Here is a 27,591-nt window from a genome sequence, read left to right on the forward strand (position 1 = left end):
GTTTACCCCCTGAATGGGATTTGCCCCAGCAGACTCTGGTGCCTGATAAGACCAACCTTTGGGTGTGTCGCTTGTGGGGCTAATTGGGCGGTGCTCTTCTGTGGTTGGAAGCCAACCTCCAAGTATGTTGGTTCTGGGAACTCTTGGAAGGGCCCCAGTGCAGGCCCAGGTCACCTGTTGCCTGTGACTGGCTGGGGACTATCTGGTAAGAGCTACAAAGTGATCCACAGTTGTTTGCTGCTTTTGCTAACCCTGGAGGCATGTGGGAAAGGCCACACTGAAAACTGAGAACATCTGCCACCAGTACTGGGCCTAGGTTAGCTCCTCAAAATGCCAGGACACCTGGAGGCCTGCTGCCACCTGCCAGCTCCCTTAAAGTTCAGCCTTTGATAAAGCCTTGTGTGGTATGCAAGTTGGCTGAGGCAGGGTCTCAGGGAGTTACTAGAGTGGGAAGAGTTGTGGTCATTAGGTTAATGTAGATTCTGGTTTGGTGCCAGTCCTGGAGCAACTCAGCAAAAGTCTCAGAGCACACCAAGGCAGGTCACCCTCCATCTAGGGTCTGTACGATTTTGATAGTTATCCAGAAAGTGCAGTTTGGGCGGGGCTGGCTGCTCTTGGAGAAAGTGCCTCTGGCTTTGGAGGTGTTGGATGGGGTGTAGTCCCAGTGAGTCAGCAGGGTGGAGCTTTGGAGCTCATCAGACCAATCAGATGCAGATTTGGCTGTAACATGGGGGGGGTGCTCAACACAGGAAAGATCCTGCCTGCCTGTCGGCTGCATGGGAGGAAGACTCCTCACAGGGAAATTGTCTTCTATCCTCCAGCCCTCTCCTGAAGCCACAAAACTCAATTTGCCCCTCCGTGTGTCTCCGACACACCCCCAAGTTACTGTCTTTTTCCATTGGAGCCCAAGGTGAGTGCCTGGAGATGAGAGAGTCTGTGTGAGGGCCCTTTAGAAAGATGGCTGGGTTTTCAATTGCCTCCTATCCCACCCAGATGGTCAGAATCCCCACTGCTTTTCAAAGCCAGATGTTGTGGAGGCTCCTCTTCCCTGCACCAGTACTCTGGGCTGGGGAGCCTGGTGTGGGGAGCTGGGGTAACTTGCTTCTCTGGGGCGAGTCTCTGCCACTGAGATATCCTTCCGCATCCTCAACCACCACATAGAAGTTTGGGGTTAGCCAGTTCAGTGTTTCTGCTCCTCCCACCTGTCTCAACATGGCTTCTTCTTTATATCCTTATATAAATAAATATAAAAATTGTTCAGCCAGACTTCAGATGGTTCTCCGAGTTGATTGTTCTATAATTTAGTTGTAATTTTAATTTGTTCATGGAAGAAAGCAGACATAATCTTTATCTACGTCGCCATCTTGGATCTCCCCCTATTTCTGTTTTGTGTTTGAAGTTTCCACCCTTCCCCCATCCCCACAACCTTGGATACGGTGAGCAGAGGAGTAAGAAAGTATAGATGGTTGGATCCTATATTATTCTATAAGAAGTTTTGTTAAAGCCCAGTTAAAGAGTGGAAATTAGAGGCTTGGCAGAGTTGACTGAACACTGATTCTACCGGTGGTAGCAGTGCCTGATATCTCATAAGGGAAGCTTAGAATCATTGGTGGGTGTTAATATAGATACTGAATTTGTGAACCTAAATTTGGAACATGAGTTTGTCTAAGAAAAGGAATATGTGAAGAAGCAACCCATTTGGGGAATTTTAATAAAATGTAGGTAAAGCTAATTGTTTGTTATCATTGGAAGTTTGATCAGTATTTGCATTGCTTTCAAAATCTATTGGCATGAACGACCTGCTCATGCATTTTATTTCCAGTCTGTAAGAGAGCGCTTTTCCTTCTCATGTGCCAAGCCACAAAATGTAAATGAGCTGTCCTGCAGGCATGTGGAATTGAACATACATGACAAATTTTATGTTAAGCTTGTTATGAAACTGTGCACATCATGTTACGGAGATGGTATCATCAATTTCACTGTAAATAAAAAATGCGAGTCCTGAGTTTATATTCTATAAACGAATAGCTTGTATAATAAATACTTGGTCTAGGTAATAATCTTTGCCTCTGGGCATCATGAGTGCCAGGACATGGTACTAGAGGGAAAAAGTTCTCTGTGGTTGAGTTGTTGTTTTTTTCAATGATTGACATACAAAGATAAAATTCACAAAGTTCATATCATTGTAAGTTTTCTTTATTTTCACGTTTGTTAATTTTTAATAGATATTAATGGGTTAATTTAATGGGTCTACCCCATGAAACAACAGTTTTCTTCCTAATCATTTGTTTCTTTGTTATTGGTTTTTTTGGGATTATATTATGATGCAAGTTTATAATACAGTGGGACTAGTTACAGTGCTGCTGGGGTAGGGGCACTTTTTAAGCTTTCCCCTGGTAGCCACAGAGTGATGCAGGCTATATATCACTTTGCATATGGAAAAGGTTAATTGCCTCTCAGTTTTCTATGGGCTTTTATAGAGCTAAAAATTCACCCTTATGATACAATTGGGATGTTAGCTATCATGGTGGAGCAAATGATAAAGGAGCACATTAGACATTTATGGTTACAGGCCTGAAAAGATCCAGGATGGTCTGTGGAGTTCTGGTAAAGTGTTTAAAGACTTGCAAGGAAAAATTTGTGTTGTTACATAGCCATTTTACCTGAGAAAAATGTAGTCAGAAGGAAAGTGAGTCCTTTTGTCAGATTAAGTGTGATTTTTTTTTTCTTTTACAGAAAATTCTTTGCCAAAACCCAAATTACCTGAGGACAGTGTTATTTCACCATACAATATAAGCACAGGCTATTCAGGGCTTGCCACAGGAAATGGACTCAGTGACTCACCTGCAGGGTCCAAGGATCATGGCAATGTGCCCATTATTGTACCTTTAATTCCGCCACCTTTCATAAAGCCACCAGCAGGTAAGTCACTACTGGCGTTTCCAACAATAACGATTCGTAGAAAGTTGTTTTAACTAACATGACTAATTATTACGCTCAAGTCAATTTTGGAAAAGACTGCTTTAGAAACTTTGTAGATAAGAAATGTGAGTACATGTATTCTTTAAAGTAGTATTGCTGTATTAAGCACATCCCCCAACCTACTGCTTAGGCTGTAAACTTTCAACTGACAATAAACTCTTTCTATCATTGGCTACAAAAAAAATTATTTTCCTTACCTGAAATCATCTGATATTTTTTCTTTTTTATTTTTTTTTAAATAAGGCTGAAATAATTTTAAAAAGTAGGGTATATACTGACTGGTTAGCAAGAAAAAAAGTCAGCACTGTTGAAGTGGGTGGTGGTGTCTTGAGGGCCAGGTCACCTGGATTTTCTAAAGGAAGGGGCAGTTTTGTAAAGGGTATGTGGCAGGCTGCTTCTTCAGTGTGCCTTCTTGTAAATCCACTTAAGGAACAACCTAGATTATCCACCTCTGCCAGAGAGTTCTTTCTAATTCCTGGAAAGCTCTCTTCAAAGCTTTAAACAATAAAAAAAAAAAAAAAAAAAAAAGGAGATCTGAATTTCACTTGTATGAAAATGTAATCAGTTTGTTTATATTTCCAGAAAAGTAGATGGCAGTATGTTGAGCTTGATGGCAGTGGGCTGAGCATGATGTGATACTGCAGGCTAGGTTCCTGATATGCTCTACACAGAGAAAGAAGTTCAAGCGTATTGTTACCTGGGTTGCTGTAAAATGATGGAATTGTGCTAGAATGCTTAATTGCTACACTGGTTATTTTTCTGTATATTGAATTGAAGAATGGTAAATACTGAATTTCAATAGCAGTTCATGTTACAACCCACTAAAATTAATGACTGCATTTTTTTTTTTTTTTTTTTTTTTAGGGAAGGTAGGTGTTTGGTTATGTTTCTATAAACAGTGAAGATGTTTGTAGGTATAAATTTGGACTTATGTTATAGCAATATTTACACCATATTCTAAGTGTTACTAACATTTCCTTCATGGCATGGGCACATTCTCTTGTTTGACCTACTACATTTTAGCAGTAAAAGTGTCCTTTCATACTGAGGTCCTCAGCTAAAATCCATTTACCTGTTCAGAATCACTTGTAATTGTGTTTGTCAACTAATTACTAACATAATTTGTGTATCATCTAAAGTTTGCCTTTTTTATAGCCCACTCTCCTTTGTTTGATTGTTTTCTGATGCAGAGGGGCCCAGATTTATCTCCCAAGGGCCAAAGACCTATTTTGGATAGGTCAGCTGGAGAGAAGAGGGGTGACTAATTTTGTAAATGTAGGGTTCATGTTTGAATGTGTGCCCAGTGGATTAGGTGAGTGGTGTTGATGATAAGTGTATCATTAAGGCAGTGTGACTAAGTGAAAAGAACACAGCCTTCAGATTCAGACAGCTTGGGCTCACATCTAAGCTTTATCACTTACCAGCTCTGTGAATGTGGACAAATTACATAAGCTCTCTTCTCAGTTTCCCTATCTGTAAAATGGGGATCACAGTTCTACCACAGGAGATTGTTGTGTCCGTGAGACGAGAAAATATATGTAAAGCTACCTAGCACGGTGCCTGCCTTACCAAAGCCATTCAGTAAACACCATATCTCTTTTTCTTTTTTTCAGTCCTTGGTCTGCCCTAGAGTTGGGCACATAATTTGTGCATAAAAAGGTGTGCATCCAAATGCAAATTCCCCTCTAAGATTTATTTGAGCAAAGCAAACAGCTTTAGAAATTAGCATAGCTGAGGCTACCATGTGTTTGGCATGCCAAAAAACCTGCCCTGGAGTTTCCTGCTGAGCCAGCCACGTGGAATTCAAGCACACAGCTCCTATTTAATTCTAATTCCACATCAGATCAGGAAATAAATATGCAAAGGGATAGAGGCCAAAAATTGAGCCTTGGAAGTCTTAGACGTAGGAACTCTGAGGAATTAGAAGCCAGAGTAACCGAACACCCGTGGTTTTATGCTGTCTTCCGTGCAACTCCAAGGCACTCATCTGTTCAAAACAAAATGTAGGGAAGGACGCGTTTAATTTTCGGTATCTGCCCTTAACCTTTACTTGACCCTACTCCAGGGTTCTATATGACAAGACAAAGATACTGTGCTTTCAAGGAGCTTACTCTATTAGTCCAGAATTTTACAGGCAGAAATTTACAGGAGGGATGAATTTTGAGTTAGTCACATTATCTAGTTCAGGGATCAGCACATTTTCTGTAAAGGTCCAGATAATATTTTAAGCTTTGGGGCTGTACTGTGTCTATCACAACTGCTGAACTCTGCTGTGGTAGCAGGAAAATAGCCACAGACAATACATAAACAAATAGGCATGGTTGTGTCCCAATAAAACTTTATTTACAAATAAGACAGTGAGCAGGATTTGGCCCAGGGACCATAGCTTGTTGACCCTTGCATTAGGGTAAGATTGGCAAAAGTCTCATGATAACTGGAAGGTGAATAGGATTCCTAAGAGTCAGGCTGTGAGATTTGCCAAGGTGCTCTGTATAATAAATATACAGAGAATATCATACGTGGAATATCATACGGGACAGTAACAAGGACAGGAAAATAGTGGGGTTTTCAGGGTACATGGTGAGCTCTGGCACATTGTCGGTGCTCCCCCTCCCAATTGTTGAATAAATGAATGAATGACCGCTCTTCAAATTCCTATTGCACATGCATAAGACAGTACAGGCTACTTTGTTGTTCACTGAGAAAATGCTAGTATCTCGTCTGAATTAAGTCCCACCCTTTCTGACCATAGTCTCCCAGACAGTGGTGTGAGTAATTATCCGTGGATAAGTAAAGTCCACAAATTACCAAAAACTTCTGTCTAGTTAACCATTTCAGTTCTTCCTTTGGCTAAAACTTTTACCAGAGTTTTCAAGGTACTAGAGTTGAGACACACTCGCTGTCAATTTCCTAGCCGTATATAGGTTAACGTGGCATTCCTGAGGGGAGCTAATACATGGTAGAATGGCTAGAAGCAAAAGGCCCCTCAATAATCAGTCCCTGAATAATTTAGAGTTGACTGTATCATGCACGTGTCCACCTCTCAGGATAGGGAAGATGAGGATCCTATGTATGCTTTGGATTCCTGGAAAAAAATAACTATTAATATTAGTGTTCAAATTATTGTTGTACTGTAAATTGGCTCTGTGGAAATGCTCATAATACCTAGGTTCGTATTAAATCCTCTACAGTTTGTGAAACTTATTCGCACTCATTATTTTATTTAGTTTGATCTTTACAATAACCCTGGGAAATAGCATGTTATATTATTAAATAAAGAACAGAAGCTCAAATACCGGTAGGTTAAAATGGCTTTCTCAAGGTCATGTGGTTTCTAAGTACTGGAGCCAAGACAAGTACTAAGGTCTTCTGACTCCTAATCCAATTTTCTTTTGAATAGAAAGTTGTATTTTCAGCATATTTGTACAAAACTTCCCTAGGCTGTGTCAGAATAAGAGTACTTATTAATCTGCTACTTAACATTCCCCAGGGACAAGGGATGCATCTTATTCCTGCAAAAGGCTGTTTTTTAAAGTCCACATCTTTTGGGAGACTTGATGAGTTTTCTAATCCTGGCATTCTGTGATTCTATGAACTGAGACGACGTCATAGGGGTGAGACCCCAGTTTGGTTTGAAAGTGATTGCCCTCATGAGGCAAGCTGCTTCTTCTCCGAGGTACCACAGGACTCTCTCTGGTCAGGCGCTGGGTTCAGAGTGAGTTTCATGCGCTCGGGCAGGCTCACCACTGGACCCCATCCAGTATCTCGTCTGTGGATACTGGCGGGCAGTGGGCCCGGTAGAATACTCGTGATTGGGAACGTGGTGATACCACACTCTCTGGGATTTCCACGTTCCTTTTGCACAGCTGCATACAGAAGTGTGGGTGTAGCCGACTTCTGGGCCTGGGGAACTGCGTTTCTGTTCCTGCCCCACTTTTCTTCAGAGAATGAAAACTCCCTGCGCTTTGGTGATTACCACAAGCATTGACCGTCCTTTGGCTGCACATGTTTGCATCCAATTTCCAAAGCTAAGCTGCCCTTCCCCCCTCAGAGACAGAATTTGGCCCTTCGTGTAGGATTTGTGACATCACAGTTGTTACTATGGTAATAGACTTGTTATAAACACAGGATAATAGCTCTGATTTTGCTTTTTATTTTTTTTTCTCTCTAAGCAGTGAAGGAAATCACCATGATCCTTACATAAGAAACACAGACTTTTCTGCAGACTCTAGGAGGTGGACAGAATAAGGCTTTGCCATACAGAGCAGCCATTTAAAAAGCCCAAAGCACTGTTACAGGAATAATGTTAGAAAATAATTGAAAGTATTGACTGACCCTTTTTATGCAAAGCTTCCTTTATCCTTTTAGTCTGAACAATATGAAAACCTCTTTCTTTGCTAATTTAAAAAATTACAGCGTGCGCATAGTCTGAAGTTGCAGAATATATATTAGCAAGAGTTTTGAAAGATAACTCAGGTTAATTATATTGTAACCTTGCTGTAATACTTCTCATATTAGAGATTTTAATATGAGTTCAACCCTTTGGGACTTCATTCAAAGAGGGTTGTGCTAGTAAGGACTTTTGGCATGTGAGTCTCCATCAAAATACTAGACCTGCCCTATTCCCCTGCAAGTTTGCCTATGGTAGTAAAGGCATTCAAAGTGGATTTTAAATACACTTTTTAAAAACAAAGACTTTATATTGGTCTTTACTGCTTTACGAGTGCAATAGCACTAGGCTCCATTGATTGGACATGTGTCCTCTGCAGTGGTTGGGCAGGTGTGGGTTTCTCCACCTTGTCTACCTCTGGTCAAAGAAACCAGTTGGGACTGGAAGCAGGATTTTCATATCCCGGTCTCAGACTGGCCTCATAACAACATTTTGCTCCCAAGGATGTTTTAAAACTCTGTAAAACTACTAGTGTAATTATTTTTGTACACAAGGAAAAGATGAAATGCAGCAACTATTTTGGTGAAAGTTTCACTGAGCTCTGCTGCAGAAAACACTGTGTATCTAGGAAACAACATTTTAGATCTGAGTCTTTTGACAGGTTTTCCCAGAGGCTTACAACTTGCCTAGTACAAGTCCAGAATCCTTCTAAATCCCTGAATACTTTAAAATGAAATGAAATGAAATGTGAAAAAAGGAGGGAATATATTTCTCTGGATGCATTTAGATGGCAGTTTTGAATAAAATGTCGTTTACCTCAAATGGTAAGTGATCTCATTCCCCACCATGTTCCCATGTGTGAGGTGAAGGGTAGGGTCCATCCATAAGGTACACGCAGCTTTGTGTGGAAGGAGATGAGATTAAGCTCCTAAAACCAGCTTGATTTCCTGTGCGCAGGAGAGTCTTGCCTTTCTTTGAAAACAATGACCATTTCCTGTCTTCCAGGATGGTTTGCTTTCAGTGAGCTTTCCAAATTTGTGTTCAGTCATAGTCATGGAAATATGATATATTTTTTCAGGCAAATCTTGAAACTCTTTAGGGGTTATAAGAACTGGGCTCTAAGGAACCATTAGCTTAACTGAGAATGTGGAAACATTCCCATGATCTGCTAAGCTCTATGCATATAGCTGAGTAGCCCACAGTTAATAAGCATGTTACTTTTTGGCTCTTACAATTCTTACATGGAGTTGTACTTGCAGGGAAGTGGGAATCAGAATGTGGTTTGCATTATGCTCATTATTTATTTTATCTGTTATTCAATATTCTTGGGGCTTGCATGTGAATGATGTATTCCAAATAGCCATTGAGAAAACAGGATTTAATCAAAATTGCTTTGCCTCTTATTTATATGTCCAACTTTTAAAATGTGATCATTAAATAAAATTACCTAGATTTAATGGGATTGGATGACTTCAATCCAATATATTTCTCAAAAAAAGATATATTTCTCAAAAAAAGAAGAGATTCACTGAACCCTCAGATTTGGAGAGTTCTCCAAATCACTTAGGACAAAAAACAGGAGCTTATGGTGAATGGCAGGATAGGAGTAGTTAATAATTGTAATGATATAATCTCATCATAGCTAATATTTTTTGAGCACTTATTATGGGCCTGGGATTGTACTGGTAGATTATCTCATTTACTTTTCACCAGAAACTTTGTGTGGATTGTATTATTAACCTTGTTTTACATATGAGGAAACTGAGACCAAGAAAAGCTAAGCAACTTTCCTGCAATCACACAGGTAATAAGTGGCAGAGCTGATATTTGAACCTAGGCATGATGTCTCCTTAACCTATATTCATAACCACTGGATTATCCCCAACACTATGTCAGTCTTTCAGTCACTTATGTATTTACTGAATGTTTTTCACATTGTACTAGATAATACAAATACATACATATAGATATATGTACATATATGTCATTATCCCTGACTACCAAGAACTTAGTGTAGTTGGACTATAATCAAAACATCATTCTAGTTTGACTTTGGAAAGTATGATATAATTTTAGCAGCATTTGGAGGGTGCATGGTTGGAGCAGAAGGGTAGTTAAAGTGGAGTAGCAGAAAGTCTAGGCAGATAATCAAGAACTGCTATATTTGTACGGTTGTGGAGAAATGGCATCTGAAATATAATATAGGTTAGAAGATAATCGTTTAAAATTCAAAGTGATGAAAAAAGGCACAAAATGAAGTCTGAAAATGTTATTTACTATGATATGGGTCCTTTTTTATCTTTCTTTATATACTCGAAGGACCTTTAAAAAAATACAAGCCAAATTTCAGTATACTCGATCATTCTTAACGCCAAACGGAATGTGCAGTTTTTATGGTAACATGATGTGGTGGAAAGACTACCACAGCAAGAAGCAGGAAACCTGGGTTGTTAATGTCAGCTCTGCCATTTATTGGCCGCATAATCTTGGATAAGTCACTCAGCCTCTCTGAGCCTCAGTTTCTTTGTTTGAAAAATGATGTAGCTAGTTTAGGTAATCTGTAATTTCCCTACATTTATAAAGTCGTGATTTTGTGACGTGTATAGTGAATTGCCCACCTGATTTTATGATTTTAAAGGGTCTATTTTAATATACCTTAATATATATTTGTTAACTGATTGAACATATTTAAAGCAAACTCACCTGTGTGTGTAGTTACAGCAGCCAAAAGTCTGATGGAAGATTTATGCTACTTAGGACAACTTTCCATGATTGTTAATTTTTGCTCTGGAAGAGTAACTTGAAATAATAGATTTAAAATTTATAAAAAGTGCTAAAAATATGAGTAAATAAAAGACTACATCACACATGTGTTATTAGACCAAATCATTTTGATGTTACGCATAAGTAATGATCACTGGTAGTAATTCCCAGAATTTCTGCAAAAGAGAAGTCACATTATGTCATTATGTTTAATTTAATTTACCAAAACAAGAAGAAGAGGAAATAGAAAATCTGAGTAGTCCTACATCTATTAAAGAAATTAAATAACTAAATGTTTTTTACAAAGAATATTCTAGACCCAGATAGCATCATTGGTAAATTCTATTAAACATTGAAGGAAAAACCAAACTTAGAGAAACTCTCTTAGAGAATAGGAAAATAAGAAACACTTTCCCTCAATATATGATCCCAGCATGACCTTAATCCCATCATATGACAGGGGAATTAGAAGTGAGGAAAATGATAATTTTATGTAACTGGGTTACATTAAAATGGAAAACTTCTATTCATCATGAACACTGATTCAAAAATTCTGAGCATAATCATAGCAAACCAAAGCCAGTGAAATATACACCAAAGGATATTACGTCATGACTAATTAGGATGTTTTTCTAGGAATGCAAAGTTGATTTAAAATGTAAAAATCAGTCAGTATAATTAACCATATTAACAGAATAAAAAAAATCTCATAGAATATTCTAAATAGATGCAGAATATAATTTGATAAAATTTAACACACACACACACACACACACACACACACACACAAAACTCTTGGCAAAGTAGGAATAGAATGGAACTTCCTTAATATGACAAAAAGTATCCACAAAAAACCTACAGTACACATCATACTTAATGGTGAAATATTGAAAGCTTTTCTCTTCAAATCAAGAATGAAATAAAGATGAGAATTAGCACTTTGTTTAATTTTGTCTAATTACATAGATAATGAATAAGGCAAGAAAAAGAAACAAAGATATAAGATTTGAAAGGTAGAAATGACATTTTGTTTAGAACAGAATGCCTCCCCCACCAATGTGCAGGTAAACCTTGGAGATATTGTGGGTTCAGTGCTAGACCACCACACTAAAGTGATTATTGCAATAAAGTGAGTCACACAATGTTTTAGTTTCCCAGTGCATATAAAAGTTATGTTTACACTTTAGTCTATTAAAGTGTGCAATAGCATTGTGTCTAAAGAATGTATGTAATTTAAAAAGACTTTATTGCTTAAAAATGCCAACCATTATCTGGGCCTTTGGTGAATCATAATCTTTTTGCTAGTGAAGGATCTTGCCTGGAGCTTGATGAAAATGCAATATCTGTAAAGTGCAATAAAATGAAGCACACTAAGACAAGGTATGCCTGTACAGATAAACTATATTTAATGAGTGCATTAATCAAGGTTTTTAAACACAGTTGATATCCCCAAATCCATTATATGCCTATATACCAGCCACAAAAAATTTAAAAACAAAACTTGAAAATATCTAAAAATACATTTTAAAATAGCATCAAACCATCAAACACCCAGGAGGAAAAATCTAACAAAATATGTGCAAGATGGTTACACAGAGAACTATAAGCATGGCTGACAGAAACAGAAGAAGACCTAGATCAGTGGAGGGCCATACCATGTTCATGGATTGAAGACTAAATATTCTGAAAAGGCAGATTCTTCCTAAATTAATCCATATATTTAATTCAATGATAAAATTCAGCATGAAATTTTGTGGAAATTAAAAAACTGTTTCTAAAATTTGCATGGAGATGCAAAGGGACAGGAATAACCAAGACAAATTGAAGGAAAAAAAAACAAAATTGGAAGACTTATACTGCCAGATCTCAACATTTATTATAAGACTATAATAATTAATAATTAAATAATTGTATATTATTATTAGTGTTAATTGTTGCTGTTGTTATTCTTTTTTGGACCATACTTTAAATTAGCCTTTAGGAATTCATTAATAAGGCATAAAAGATAAAAGAATAATTTCTATTTCTCATGTCAATTCTCTTTTGTTTTAATTGTTTTAAAATAACTTTTTCTTGCTACTATGATATATTACACTTTGGAAAAGTGCATAAAACATAAATGTGCTCTTTTATAAATAATGATCTTGTCAACTTACAGCTTCTTTCCTCTAAGATGTAACCACTTTTGTGGCAACCATTGCCTTCTTTTTTTCCTTAGTTTCAACACCTAAATATACCTGCCTAAGCAATATAGTTTATTATGCCTATTTTTGGACTTTAGATAATGAATTATGGTAGTCAGCTTCCTAGATGGCCCCCAGTGATCCTGACCTCCTCTAGGTCTCTTCCTACACTGAATCAGGGGTGGTCTGTATGATCAACTTCTAAGGCTGCCATAAAAGGTTACTGCAGTTTCTGTGTAGTTCCCTCAGATTCACTCTGCGGGGAGCATGAGGAAGCTCAAGCTGTTCTGTGAAGAGAACCATGCAGGCAAGAACTGAGGCCTTCTACCAACAGCCAACACCAACCCGCCATCCTTGTGATTGAGCCACCTTAGAAGTGTATCCCCAGCCTAAGCCAAGCCTTCAGATGACTGCAGCCCCAAAAGACATTTGACAGTAACCTCATGAGCAACCCTGAACCAAAATTGCTCCAAAACACTCCCAAATATCTAACCTACAGACAACATGAGCAATAATAAATGATTTCTGTTGTATTAAAAAAGAACAATGAGATAATGGTACAAGGATATACATATAAACCATTGCAATGGACTCCAGAAACAAAGCTAAAGAGATACTTGATTTATGACAAATGTATTAGCCTGGGTTATCATTACAAAATACCATAGCCCATGTGGCTTCATAACCAAAATTTATTTTCTCACAATTCTGAAGTATGGAAGGCCAAGATTAAGGTCATCAGGACTGGTGTTTGATAAGAACTTTCTCTGTGAGTTGCAGATGGCCACCTTCTCCCAGAGTCCCCACGTGGTAGAGAGCAAGCACAAGTTCTCTGGTGTCTTTTCTTATAAGGGCTCTAGTTCCATCAGAATAGCACTCAACCCTTATGACCTTAGCTAACCCTGATTAACCTTAAAAGACGTGTCTCCAAATACTGTCACATGGGGAGTTAGGGCTTCAACATATGAATTTTGGAGGGACACAAACATTGTCCATAACAACAAAGATGGCAACGTAGTGAGGAAAGAATAGTCTTTTTCAATAAATGTGCTTATGGAAAAGGATGTATGTGGATTCTTTACTTGACACTATTCACAAATATCAGTTCTAGATGGATTGTTGATCTAAATGTGATAGGTAAAACAATAGAGCTTATGGAAGAAAGCCTAAGAGAATATATTTATGATCTTGGGTAGCCCAGTATTTCTAAAACTATACACTAAAAGCACTAACCATAAAGATAAAGGTTGATTAAATAGACTGTGTTAAAGTTAAGAATTTCTGCTGATTAAAAGACATCTTTCAAAAAAGATTGAAAAGGCAAGTCACTGAGTGGGAGATGATGTTCATAATGTGTGTCTCACAACAGACTCATTTGCAATATATAAAGAACCCCTATAAATAAAAAAAGAATACAACTCAATAGAAAAATAGGCAAAAACTATAAACAGGCACTTCATCAAAGAAAATATTCAAGTGGTCCATAAGCCTTTTAACAGTTGTTCAGTCTCAGTCATTAGGGAAATAAAATTTTAAATCATAATGAAATAGCCAGTACACAAATGAAATGAAAAAAACTGATAATATCAAGTGTTGAGGAGGATATGGAGCAACTGAAACTCATGCATTGCTGATGAGAGTGTAAATCAGTGTAACCGCTCTTGAAAGCTGATTGCCAATATCTATTAATGTTGAACATACACACGCCCTATTATCCAATAATTCCATACTAGACATGTGCTCAGCACAAATATATATACATGTGAACCAAACACATATAGACCTTTCATTAACACTTATTTATAAGAGCTAAAAACTGGAAAGAATCCAAATGTTCATCAATAACAGTTAACACGGTCTCCTAAGGGTTCCTTGTACAGCCTCAGGTGGGAGAGTGTGGGCCTTGAAGTTGAATGTGAAATTGTGGGCATATCATATATACGCATAATTCAGGGGAAAAGATCCTTGTCTCAAAAAATATTGGTCCTTGACTTAGAGACCTAAATTTCAAAAAAAAAAAAGAATATTTTAACTCCTTCTTCTCCTGATTTAAGCAACTAAGCCCTAGAATGTAATTTTAACATTTTTATCCTTTGTCTACTCTGTTCATAGCTTTCTCAAATTTCAAATCTTATCTTTCCTTATTAAGGTATTGTCATCTATTCAAATGAAGCATTATATGTTATGGTGAAGCCCGTAAATTAAGTTATGGGCATAAGGCATAAATATCCCTCACAGTGGTCTACTTGGGAGTTGCTTTTGCTGGGTATAAAGTGGAGAGAAGTGAAGGGGCACTGGGGAGTGACAAAAACAGGATACACAATACTCTATCCCAGCGGTTTTTATCAAGGGTTAACTTTGTTCCCCCAGGACACATTTGGCAATATCTGCAGATATTTTTGGTTGTCACAACTTGGAGTGGGGCTCTATTGGCATATAGTAAGTAGCGGCCAGGGATTCTGCTAAACATCCTATAATGCACAGGACAGCCCCACAACAAGGAATTATGGGGCTGAAAATGTCGATAGCGCCGTGGTTGAGAAACAAGGCTCTACAGTGATGACAGCTCTGTGTGCAGGACGAACACGTCTTGTGCCCCACTCTAGATCCTCTTGGCCCCACCTCTTACGCCAATGACTGCTGTCGCGCTTTGATAGCTTAAGCATGTGCATTCTGAAAGGGTCCTGCCTCACGCCTGTCTCCCGCTTCTTGCTCTGGGGGCCTCTGATATGACAGCATGGATATCATGTAAATCCTTTCAACACTCGCTCACACATGTGCAAACCAGAAGTAAGGGGAAATTAACACACTAGACCAATGGGACATGAGAGTTGATGAATAAATACTTCCTTTTATTGTCCCCTGGGTGAATAGTTATAAAATGTATTTCATAAACTGTAAAAAAATGTTCTTTATGATTGAACACTCGGCTCCCTTAGCGGTGGCCAACTCAGTAACACATTGTTCTGTTAGATTTTCCCCCTCCTCAGGTTCATTCCCCTTGTCCCGCTCTCCTACTTCCTGGAATCACATGCCCAATAAACCACCTGCATGCAAATCGTTGTTTCAGATTCTGTTTTCTGTGAAACTCAGGATTAAAATACCATGTGTGGAAGTCCAAAGCAAAAGATCATAAATTAATGGAAAAGAATATAAAAGTTAGAATTTTATGAACATTCATGTTTTTTTCTCTTTAAAGTCAAGCATAAATATAATAAAGGAGTAAAAAGAGGGCACCAGATCAGATTGGTGGTGCAAACATTGGAGCGCTCAGAAAGGTCCACTTCTAAAATTGTCCCATTAGCCAAAGAATTTTCTAAGCCTCTTGTGGTAATGGCAAGGGACAACAGTGGTGGCCATACAGAAGAAGAAAAAGGAAAAAAATTAAGTCAGGTGTTAAAGACACAGAGGAAAGGAAAAAGAATATCCTGGGCCTGAACTCCTTTAAATGGATTTGTTATTTTGAGAGATTTAGAATCCTAGAATTTTAATTAGAAGGGGCCTAAGAGATCATCTAGCTGAGATGCCCTCTTTTGCAGATGAAGAAAATGAGGCCCGGAGAGGCCAAATGACGTCCTGAAGGTCATCCAGTCTCATTAATGGCAGAATCAGGGCCCAAATTCACTTCTGAGGTGGGGACACCATCTAAACATGAATTCTAAATGACACACCCCTGTGATCCCTGAGGCATCCAGAACTTCTCTTGGCACTATCTACAATCTTTTGGGGGTTATGATATAACTGAGATAATACTTTCAGAACACCATGGCCCAAGTCACCAAGGAATTAAGATGCTGACAGGAAATAAGAGGAAATGTCAGCTGTGCTTTCCCTTGCTCGTAGGGGGTAGCTGTGTTTCTGGAATTAACTGACACTCAACTGAACTGTTTGCTGTTACTTATTTGAAGGTATAAATAAAGTTTGGTTAAGAGAGAGAAATGATGGTGAAGTTGGTAACTTGTTATTCTAGGGACATTCCCAAAGCTGACTTCTCAAAGTTCCTATTAAACTGCGAAGACTTAGTTCATGGACTTGGCCAAGGAGAGTGGAAATAACACTTACGTCCAGTTCTGGGGCTTTTCACTGGTGTTTCCCCTCTAAGGCAACTTTGTTCTAAGTGATTACTAAAGACGATGCCCTTGGCTCCTCCTGCTCCCCTGCTTCCCCCCCCACCCCGCCACTGGGCATCCAGCCATTTAGGGTGCACCTAGGAAAGATTCTGCTTTTTCTCCTGACGCTGAGTCCCAAAGTACCAAATGTACCAAAGTGAACATATGGTAAGACAGGCCTAACTGGCTCACAGTGTGGTGGAGCAGACACACAGTAAAAAGAAATCTCAAGTCTGAAGATGATCAAGTCCAGAGTACTATAGGATCTGACAAAGATTGGGGTCCAGAAAAGCCTCCCTAGGATGAGGTTTAAGATAAAAGAGCAGCAAGACTGAATTGGTCAAGGATTTTGAGGTTGTGGGTGAGGAAGCAGTACATGGAAAGGCTCGGGCAGAGAGAGGCTCGAGGAAAGTAAAAGAAGCTGAGAGGCTGTCCTGGTTGTGGGAGCCATGGAAGCCATGCCTAGGGGTTCCAACTTCTTTTTGAGGGCAGTAGAATAGATGCCATGGAGGGGTTTTGAGCAGGTGAGAGCAGTGATGAGATTTCTGTTTCAGTAGAATTCCCCCACATTCAGAGTGGAGGGAATAAACTGGACAGGAGTGAGCAAGGCAGCCACATGTAGTGTGGGCAAGCAGTGGTGGCTGAACTGGAGTGGACAGCAGTAGACTCCATGAAGATGGGGTGCCTAGAACAGTGCCTGGTACATAAGTAGACCTGATAAATATTTATTGGATGAATGAAGGAAGGAATGGATATGTTATGAAAATATTTAGGAGGACCTGGTGATTGATCAAAATGTGGGAGGGAAGGAGGAGGGAAGAGGAAGGAAAGATGGCAGATTTCTGCCAGCAGGCAACTAACTGCACGGATGGTAGGACGAGGAACTGAGATGGGAAACAGTGAAGGGGCAGGTTATAGGGAAGGGTGTGTGTGTGCAGCTTTGGACGTGATGAGTTAAGAAGTCTGAGAGGCCGTTGGAAATAATATCTTATGAGAGATAACTGTGTTGATTTGAAAATCATCTATTGGACGGTAACTGGAGTCACAGCAATACAAAATTGACATGGGCTAGGGGAATGTGTAAGTAGAAGAGGAGGACTCGGACAGATTTCCCGCTCGTGCTCTTCCCTTTTCCCCTAGCCAGGCTGTTGGCATATTATGTCTTATCACGTTCCTGAGTATGGATTGGCATAGGGCCCTTTTAGAGAGTCCCTCAACTATTAATTACTCTCATTCAGGAAACCTAAATAAATATTTCAGGATGGGAAGGGTGAGGAGGGAAGTAAATTATCTTGTTGACAATGTTTCAGCAGATTCACCTTGGTTCTTTTAACAAATCGAATGAAGGGCAGTTCTCACTCTTCAGTCTACTGAACTTGTAGTTCAGAGCATGAAGAGAAGAGGGCCTGAGGAAGAGGAAAGCAAGCACTTTATGTGAATGCTTTAACCCTCCCAGGTGTCCCTAGGACCAGTGTCTGGCCTTTCAGTTCGCCCCCCTTGCAGTGACAGCCCCAGCATGGTAACACTACGTGGCACGACCAGCTGGCATGCTGAGATGTGGGACTGTGCCTATTGGTCAGTCACGATGGGGCAGCTTACGCTTCCCTTCAGTGGGGCTGCTTACAGCCCTCTCTCTGGTCACCACCAACACCTGGATCCTGGGACCCTCCTGGTGGTGACATAGCCCTGGGAGCAGGCCTAGCTTTTCCGTAGTCCTTTTCTACTGCATGTTGGCATTTTACAGAGGGAGACAGCCATGGAAAGCTCCTCGAGGACTAGGATCTGTCTTGTTTGTAGTGTATGCCTAGCTCCTAGTACAGTGTCTGACACAAAGTTGGGTAAATATATGAATCCTTTGTCTGTAATTAAGGTTTCCCTTCTGGGGAGGTTTGTCAATCAGTGTGGGGCCCAGTAAGTGTAATTAATGGGACGGCCAGATTTCAGAAGGGGAAAGGAGCCCTTCAGGTAAGTAGCAGGTGATGGAAATACTTGCCTTGCTCTGACGTCCTATATAAAGCAGCTTGACGCTTAGTCCTATTATGCTGCTGTTGTATTTCTTTGGAGATGATGCCCTTCTATGCAGGGCAGGGGCTTGGAATTGCTTTTCCAGCAGTGATGGATTTGCTGGTGCAAATCTTTGACCTTGCCCCTAATCACATGCATTTGTCAGCTAGATGCTGGGCTCAGTGAGTGGTCTCCAGCCACGTAAGAGAGAGAGAGAGGGACAGTGGAGAGCAAAGCGAGGATTGTAACATCATTGTCCCAGGGCTTCTTAGATTGGTCAGAGGGTCAGATCCATGGCTCAGGGATGGGGGACAATATTTTACTTGCGCTCCTTGTCCATGGAAACCACTCAGTGAACATGAATTTTTCAATCTGCTTAGAGCAGTAGTGCTCTCCCATTGACTTATGGATTTCTGCCATTTTCTCTGTCGGATGGGAAAAGCGTTGCCGTCTCTGTATTTGATGCAGGTAGCTGATACCACAGGACGTTATGGACCCTGAGCATCTTAGTTCAGTCTGGTGATGTTTATTGAGGACTGGTAGGCATTGGCCAGCATACCCAGCACTGGCCACATGGCTGCACGCCCTCTCTTCCTGCCCAGCGCAGACAAAGGAGGCTCCTGGCAATGAAAGATCCAATTCTGGGCAAAAGAGGAGAAACCTTCCTGATAATTAATGACCCACATGGAAGTGCTCATGCTTCAGTGCTAATGTAGGGCAGTGGAGCAGCACGTCCCAGGGAGGCTTCCGCAGACGTCTAGTCATGGGGATTCTCTTTGACGATGTGTCCATGGTCAAATTTGTGAAATACAGTACACTCTATCTCCCTCTTGAAGATCCCTAATCATACATTATACATACGAAAAAGTCTTGCAGTAAAGAGCCTGTTATTTCACTTTGTTTAGCAGTGTTTTCCATCCATATTTGACTTTTTCATGACGACATCCACTTAGGTATCCCTTGGAATTACTGCTCTGTGGCAGGTGCTTTGGGAAAGCTGCACTGAGGACTCTGGGTTTTCCTTACTCTACAGTATTACATGCTTCTTTTCTTATTCCAGTTTATTAGGGTGAGTACATCGGAAAGACAGACTGTCTACAGCGAATATTAAGAAGTGGAGGTGAGGTTGTCAGAGAAGCTTGCAAGAAGATGTCTCTTAGCTGGCCCATCAGTGAAATTATGGGGAGATATTCAAGTTAATATTGAAGAACTGTAGGCACATGAACTTAGCAGTGTCTTATTAAAGAATCCAAGTCTTCTAATCCACACTTCTCCAAGTGTGCTATTCAAGAGAGAATTAATACTTTGTGACTTTATGGAATCTCTTATTTAGCAATCTTTTCATTTCTACTGTTACTCTATAGGTTTGGGACTTCACCTCCTTTCCTCTCCATCCATCCATCCATCCCTCCATCCACCCACCCATCCATCCATTTATTCATCCAACATAGTGTAAGCACTGCTATGTGTTAGGCACTGAACACACATAGGTGAATGAGACATGGAGCCCGCTCTCATGTTGCTTACTGAGGCTTCTAGATGTGGAACAAGATTCCAGCCTTTCCACATTATGATCCACCCTACTGGAGTAACATTTCTCAGCACATCTCTACTCCTGTTACGTCCTACGAGAAATATTTGGGAGCTCCTTATTACCTGTGGAAGGAAGATGAGCCCCCCTGCCCCGAGCAGAATGACATTCAAGGCACTCCTTGCTCAGTGTTCCCCCGCCCCAGTCTAATCTTCTACTTGTCTCTCTTGGTCAGCTGGGCGGCTTCAGGACTCATCCCCATCCGTGAACCTACCTGCCACTCACTCACTGGCTCCTACTGTTCTTTCTGTCCTTTCCCTCCTTCATTTGAACTTTCTCCCCCTCCAAATCCTTTAAGACCCAACTCAAATGCTATGCTCTTTGGGCTCTAACAGGTTTCTGCACCTCTCTCTTACCACATGCTGCCTGTCATGTAATGAGTCACAGACTTTTCTGTCTTCCTGGGAGCAGGGCCATGTCCTATGCAGCTTAGCATTCTTGACAAGTTCTTAGTGCAGGGACCTGCATGTAAATGTTTAATTCATTCTGCAGTCACATCTCGTATATATCTATATCTGTGTATAGATTTGTCTATACACAGATATAGATATATAGCTATAGATATAGATATATATCTATATATAGATATATATATATAAGTTTCATACATAAACATACAAATAATTAAAAATTGGTTAGAAAAGTTCCATTAGAAAATTGAAAAATTAATTTTAAATTTTATCACCTTCTGTCATTGTGTGTAATATGTGCTCTTACTTTTACTTACTGGAACCAGATTTTAGTTTACGTATAGAGATTTAGATTTTATTTTGGGATTAAGTACTATTCTATTTAGAGGGGTGTAGACTAATTTATGAAATCACTGCAAATAATTCTATTTTCAAAAAATACTAGGGATAATTTTAAGTACTACAAAGAATCATAGTTGTATGACTCTATCATTTAATTGCATTTATCCTTTTAATGAGAAATAAGGGCAATAAAAGTGTATTAATTCAGACTCTATTATTTTGCAATTTTTTGATAGTTAAGTTCCCAAGGTGGCAGACATTTTCAGTTGTTATTATGATACTTTTTAAAAGAGCAAACTTCTTTAGGCACTTAGAAAGATCTACTCATGTGTGGCTATTTGATGTAATAATTACAAAGAATTCCCGTCTATACATTCGAGACTATCTGGCAGTACTGTGATATATTTGGCAATTCAAATTAAGTAATTTTTAGAAAGAATAACTGTAAGTGAAGCTTTTATTAAATCAAATGGCTTTATTCTTAAATAGTCTGAGTTAGTGAAATTGAACCAATTACTGGGTTGTTCTTTGTAGTCAAAGATAGTGGTTCTACGGATGTCATCCATGGGAGGGAATGAGGTTGAAGAGTCGGGTGCCTGGTCATCCAGACTGCATACAGCTGATACCTACCTTTTTCTTAGGGCTCTAATTGCCAGTAATTCTGAGGAAGGCTCATTTACATGTAGAATGTTCCCACTTTCTCTCCTTTGAGCTTCAGCACAGCTGTACTTAGGGAGGGCATTACTATTCCTTGAGTGACTTGCCCACATCACACAACCAGAAAGGGCAGTGCTAATACGTTCTCTCTCTGTCTCTGTACTCTATAATACTGTCTTTCAAATAATAGCGACTTAGGTTTGCAAAGTAGTTACTATATATCTGTTGCATCACTTGCTTTAAAAAGAAGTCACCCCCTTGAGACTGTAGTAAGTCTTTTCTAGTGATTCTAGCTATATGCCATTCCTCCCACCTCCTTCAACTTGTACTGTATTTTATATTCATATCCAAAAAGCACTCTGAAAATATTTGCCATTGTGCCAAAGTATGATCAAATAGTATTGTTTTCTGTTTACTCTGCCTTCGCTTGGCTGCCCTCAGCTCGCTCTACATACATGCCCAGGGCTAGACATTAGCAAAGTAATGAGGCATCTTGTGCCTTAGCGTCTCCATCTCTCCCCTCCATCTTTTTCATTGGAACCCTGTCCTCAGCCCTTTGCCCCACTCTCTGTGAGAACTTGTTCTTCAGAAGGAATCACTAATTTTAAAGCATGAATCATTATTGACAAATATGTATTGAGCCTTCTTGCTTTCAGGGAATTTGTGTTTTAATGGCATGTAAGAAATATTTTTGTCAAAGAAATGGCTCTGTAATGGTAGAATTTAATTTTAGTGAGCAGTTGAAGGATAATTTTTGAAGCTAGGATATTCTTATTGGCATCTTTGAGATTCCAGTTGTAAGTGGTTCCGCACTTTACCCACATAGAAAGTCAGTCTTATCCATGGCCTGCTGTGATCCCCCTCCTTACAAAAGAGAAAGCTGGGAAAAGTATTGCTTACCTGTGGGTAGAATGACTACTTTCTGAGATCCAGGTATTATTGATTCTTTCACATCATTTAATGTTTACGTGGAACTTAACTGGTGAAAGTTCAGACAGAATGTTTGCAGCAAATCCAAGTTCCATAGTCGTAAAGAAGTAAAGGCTTGCACTGCAGACCTTCAACTTATTTTTTTTCAATCAGTTGACAAATATTGATTGAGTAAAACTTCAGCTGTCTTCTCAAAGACATTTTGACCTTTTTGATTCAATTTTCTTTGTCTATTAGTGTGTCACAGAGCAGTGCCCTATGTAAGTAGCACAATCAGTGACAGCGTTTAGTCCTTTCTATAGAGGGAAATCTGTGTGGATGGTAATCTCACAGACTTAGAAAGGATATGGTTTCTAAGGTGTAGTGGTCAAGCTCTGGAGTCATCCAGGCTTTAGTATGTACGGGCTGTGTGATTTGGAACAAATTACTTAACCTCTAAACCGCATTTTCCCCATCTGCACAATGGGGATAATGTTAGCACCTGCCTGGGAGTGGTGGTTGTGATTAAGATTCATGAATGGACTTAAAAGAATATTGCACTGTGCCTGGCACCTATTAAATACTGAATAATGGCTGGCTATGATTATTTTCCTTTTGGCTCAGTGGTTCAAAGTTTCTCTGGGTGTCCTTGAATGTTCACTTCGAGAACACAGGAAATTGTACAGAAGGTTCTCAAGGACTCTGTTGAGACTTTTACATGGACCGCCTTAGAGTTTTTACAGTTGAATTATTCCAAGAAGGGCTGAAAAGAAAGCAAACTTTAACCTTAGTTTCTTGCCTGCTTTCCAGGCCATGTCTTTATTCTGTTGCTCCAACAACTAGATTGACAGAGCACTTACTTGTGCCACACTTTCATTTCATGGCATGGAGAACATACAGGAGTCACTTCAGACTGCCTTGCAACTTGTCTCATAATTCAAGTCTTGAAATGATTATCTGGACGTATGCGTTCTAGGAATTGTTGGAGGAGACAAACATCACTAGCAAATACTTTCAGATTTTTTCTTCCGTCTTGGACTCCCATGAAAGTTACAAAAGGGTGGTAAATCTACAGATGAATCATTTGGGGGCCATTAGGCCCTTCTGATTTCTTTTGGGCTATGGTCAGGTGAGCTAGTATGCATGTTCATAGCCAATTCAAATGTCCCTAGAATGGCACTGACCAGTGGCCATCCTTATTTTTAAAAGACACTAGATAAGGCAATTTCTCAAACAACTTCAGCAAGGCATTCTAGGAAGGCTTGATCTCTTACATCTCGGCACTATGAAAAATAAATACAATTTTGATCTCATCTTAGAGTAATTAATCTGAGCTTCTCCTTCTGGGATGTAAAGTAGAATAATGTTCTATAGTTCTTTGAACATTTGATTAGAAACAAAATGCCCTAAACATTTTGCTTAATTAAATCCTAAAGAGGTGGTTGCAAGCTTCATGATTAATTGAAACATGCATATTTTGACTGATGCATATTTACATGATATTATCGTATGAAAATCTTATCATGTTATACAATCTACTCACTTTGGGAATGTGATTTAGTGCTGTAAATATTTTGCATTTGTTGTTGCATTGTTCGTTATGAAAAATACATAGGCTAATGGCTGTAAGGAAGAAATCTGTTAGTGAATCTTCGTTGAGGTAATCTCAAGTCTATCATGGCACAGACCTTTACCCTAAAATATAAGATAGGAAATCAGGTTTTTCCTAGTTTGAAGAAATATTTTTTTTAATAAAAGTATTTTGAAGCAGACCAAGTTAGAACAGCTAAAGTGCTGGGGTCTTCTGTTGTGCCAATGTAAATAAAGCATGCACATTATTCCTGGGTTTCAGGAAAAAAAAAAAAAGATGTGGTTGTTGAAATGAACAATTCCTTTAGCTTTAAGTACTTAAGAACATCTTGCTTTTCCAGGGGTGCAGTCATCCTGTTTAAGATGGGCACCATCTCACGTTTGGTGGCAGGATTTTGAGCTATGTCTCAGCTCACAGAATTAATTTAGATAATCACAGTTCTTTATTGGTTTCTTAAATATAATGCTAATAAAAGTTACTTTTATAAGACTAGAATACCTGAGATGTCTGAAAATGTTTTCTTGAAATTTTGGAATAATCCACTTACCAGACTGTTATTTGGAGCATTAGTCACTGATAATAGTTTGATGACACAAAAAGAGAAATCTGGATGGAAGTTTTCCAAAGTGTTCACCTTTATGAAACAGAATTTTATGACAAACGGATGGGACTACTGAATTATTTAACAAGACAGATGCTAACCACTATTCTAAGAATTTTCCAATTGCCGGATTAAAAAACAAAAGGGCACAATTTCTTTTGTTTCATCTTTCCATATTGTTACTTTGTAGTGCAAATGATTTATAAAAATAATCTGCTTTAAAATTCTACTTTTTGTTTATTTGTTAGGTCTGTTGTAAGAAAGTATCCTTTCCTTCCCTTAAAAATGTGACAAAAAAAATAAAAATAAAAAAAATTAAAAAAAAAATATGACAAGTGGGTCTGTTTGGTGATGATGGAGTGAAGCATGAGAAAAACCTGCCCTAAGCATCATTCCTCCAGGTCAGGCCAGAGCACAGGCTGAGTGCCTGCCTCTGTTACAGCTTTGCTTTCTTACTTTGTTATCTCAGTTTTACTCCATTATAGTTAAAGATCTAGGACTAAAAATCTTATGTTTTGTTTCCCAAAACAGACCATATAAAGGCAGAAACAACGAGGGGAACCTAATGTATGTCCTAAAGTTCTTCCTTGGAAAGTGGGGTCTCCTTCTTGAACTCTGAGGCCAAATATTTTCCCCCATAAAAATTTTTTTTCTTTACAGATTTCACCAGAATCAAGCTTATTGCCAGTGGATCATTTGTGAGAATTCTGCTGTATCACCTTCTTTTTCAGGAATTTAAGATTTGAAAGCAGCTAATCTATTGGGAAAAACAAAACTACTAGTGATAGTTAGTTTAGTAATAACAGATGGTTATTTTTTAAAATATACGATTTCTAATCTAATTTAAAAACTCCTCCATACTCAAAGGTAAATTATAATTTTGTTAATTCTTCATAGCATGTAAAATGTCTATATGTAGACAGATGCCATATTAGAAATCATATATAAAATACAAATAATATTTGAATAGAAGAAATTATTAAACACAGTAATTGTATGACATTTGAATTCATGTTGACTCCATTTAAAGAAAGTTACCAAAAATGTTTGATTAATATCAAAGGTCATTTTACATTGTCTCATTTATTATAATTAATAGTAAATCATAATATGCAATTGTGAAATAAAATGGTTGTTAAAATGACAATATTTATTCCGTTAAGGCAAATACAATGCTGCACATAGTTCTGAGTACTGATAGCAGGGGGAAAAGAAGCGTTATCACTACACTACAAATTAGTTTGCTCCTAATTTTGTAGGCTGATGACCACACTACCTCAAAACAAATCTTTTCCCTGGAAATGGAATGATTGCATGACAAACTCTATGAACCATGAATATGTCAACAGCTCATGGACCAGTCCTTGCTTAGCAATTAGTCTTGGGGGATTTTATTCAGAAATCAGACAACACTATACCAGAGCTTGTTGGGGATTTTGTGATTACCATTCATGTCTGGAGCAGGAGTCTGGGTTAGTATAAAAAAAAAAAATCCATAAAGGACAAAGACGTGTGGCTAATAGTAGCAATCACACACATGCGCGTGCACACACACACACACACACACAGACATATCATCAACTGGGAGGAAAGATGGAGCAAAAACTGGTAGGAAGCAGCTTAAACTTCTCCTTAAAGTCTCCTTCTAGTCTCCTGCCAGTGTTTCCAGACTTCAGTAATTTGAATATTACCATCACTTTTTTGTCATAACTTATTACCACGTGCACTATGATTTACTATTATGTTTTATTAATTGACTCACTTTAAAAGCCTTTGTTTTAAGCAGTAATATTTGTGATATCATGGTCTTATACTACTTAAATGTGTTTTATTCTCATACAAAAGAAAAGAAATATAGTATTTTAAATATTGAAAATATTTGTATGCCACCTAACATCACTCTGGGCACCCCCATGACATGGTTGACAGGTCCTTATAGGAGCTACGAGGACCACCAGTCTGGCTAAGAATGATCTGGGCAGCCGTGTGACCGCAGGTCTCATGACTGACATCCCATTACTGTTCCTCTGTCTAGGGACCATGAACCACATCACATGGAGGAGAATTTATATCAGGCCTGCACCTGCCTGGGAACACCTGTGTGGGAAGGCCGCATCATAGGAGATTAGTGAGTGAGCCAGGCTAGTGACTTGTTATTGGCAGAATCTGGCCACTCACATATTTCCTTTTTTGACTAACCATATCACTTGGGATCATTATATTGCAAGAGTAAACAACACCCCATATCATGGAGCAGTAATAGGGAACGTGCCAAGATTGATCCTGGTTCCTGACTGTCGAGGTTCACGTTAGGGCATCACATATGTGGGTGTGGGTGTCCCACTCAATTCGGACCTTGTAGGCTTTCAGCAGTACCTGTGAAGAAATGGATCCTTTTACAAGAACCTGGTTTAACCCCGCAGAATAAGCATTGTTATCAGGCTAAGAAGTCCTACAATTCTTATGGCTCTACAGTCATGCTCTGGTTTTTAACTAAATGATGTCTTTCGGACACTTAAGAGCCACCCCGCCCTGCCCTCCCACCCCCCCCCCCAAAAAAAAGAAGAAAAAAAGAAAAAGAGAAAAGCACTGAGTCTTCCCACAAGAGCTGGCTATCCAACTAAGTCAGAAAGCAGAGAGGTGCGGAAATGAAACTCAGACCTCAAATAGCCCTTTCAGGTTCAGGGTGTATCTAAGTTTGAAGGGATGTTTGCTTCTGATATGAACATTTTTCTTATACTTTTGTTATAGAAGATGATGTGTCAAATGTACAAATAATGTGTGCCTGGTGCCAGAAAGTGGGAATCAAGCGCTATTCCCTGAGTATGGGAAGTGAGGTGAAAAGCTTCTGCAGCGAGAAGTGCTTTGCGGCCTGCCGACGAGCCTACTTCAAGAGAAATAAGGTAAGAGCACGTAGAGAGAGGCAGCCCACGCAGGCCTCACCAGACCACGTGCGCACGTGCCTCTTAGCTTCTAGCTGAAAACACTGCGCACCTTTTACTTTTAATCTTTGTTTTGCCTGTTCTCTTTCTCTGTCATATTTAACCTCTTGGAATAAG

General features: G+C 39.1%; 1 protein-coding gene across 2 annotated transcripts in view; it reads left to right on the plus strand.

Annotated features, from left to right (window-relative positions):
* SOBP (sine oculis binding protein homolog) overlaps positions 1–27,591 on the plus strand; it is a 163,432-nt gene that overhangs the window by 16,647 nt on the left and 119,194 nt on the right. For both annotated transcript variants that reach the window (XM_033101653.1, XM_033101661.1), the window contains exons 3-4: positions 2,737–2,922; positions 27,284–27,435. In XM_033101653.1, the coding sequence (XP_032957544.1) occupies positions 2,737–2,922; positions 27,284–27,435 (338 nt within the window). The remainder of the gene's footprint in view (positions 1–2,736; positions 2,923–27,283; positions 27,436–27,591) is intronic.

The sequence above is a fragment of the Rhinolophus ferrumequinum genome, chromosome 3 (genome assembly GCF_004115265.2).
Source record: "Rhinolophus ferrumequinum isolate MPI-CBG mRhiFer1 chromosome 3, mRhiFer1_v1.p, whole genome shotgun sequence".
NCBI classification, from domain to species: Eukaryota; Metazoa; Chordata; class Mammalia; order Chiroptera; family Rhinolophidae; genus Rhinolophus; species Rhinolophus ferrumequinum.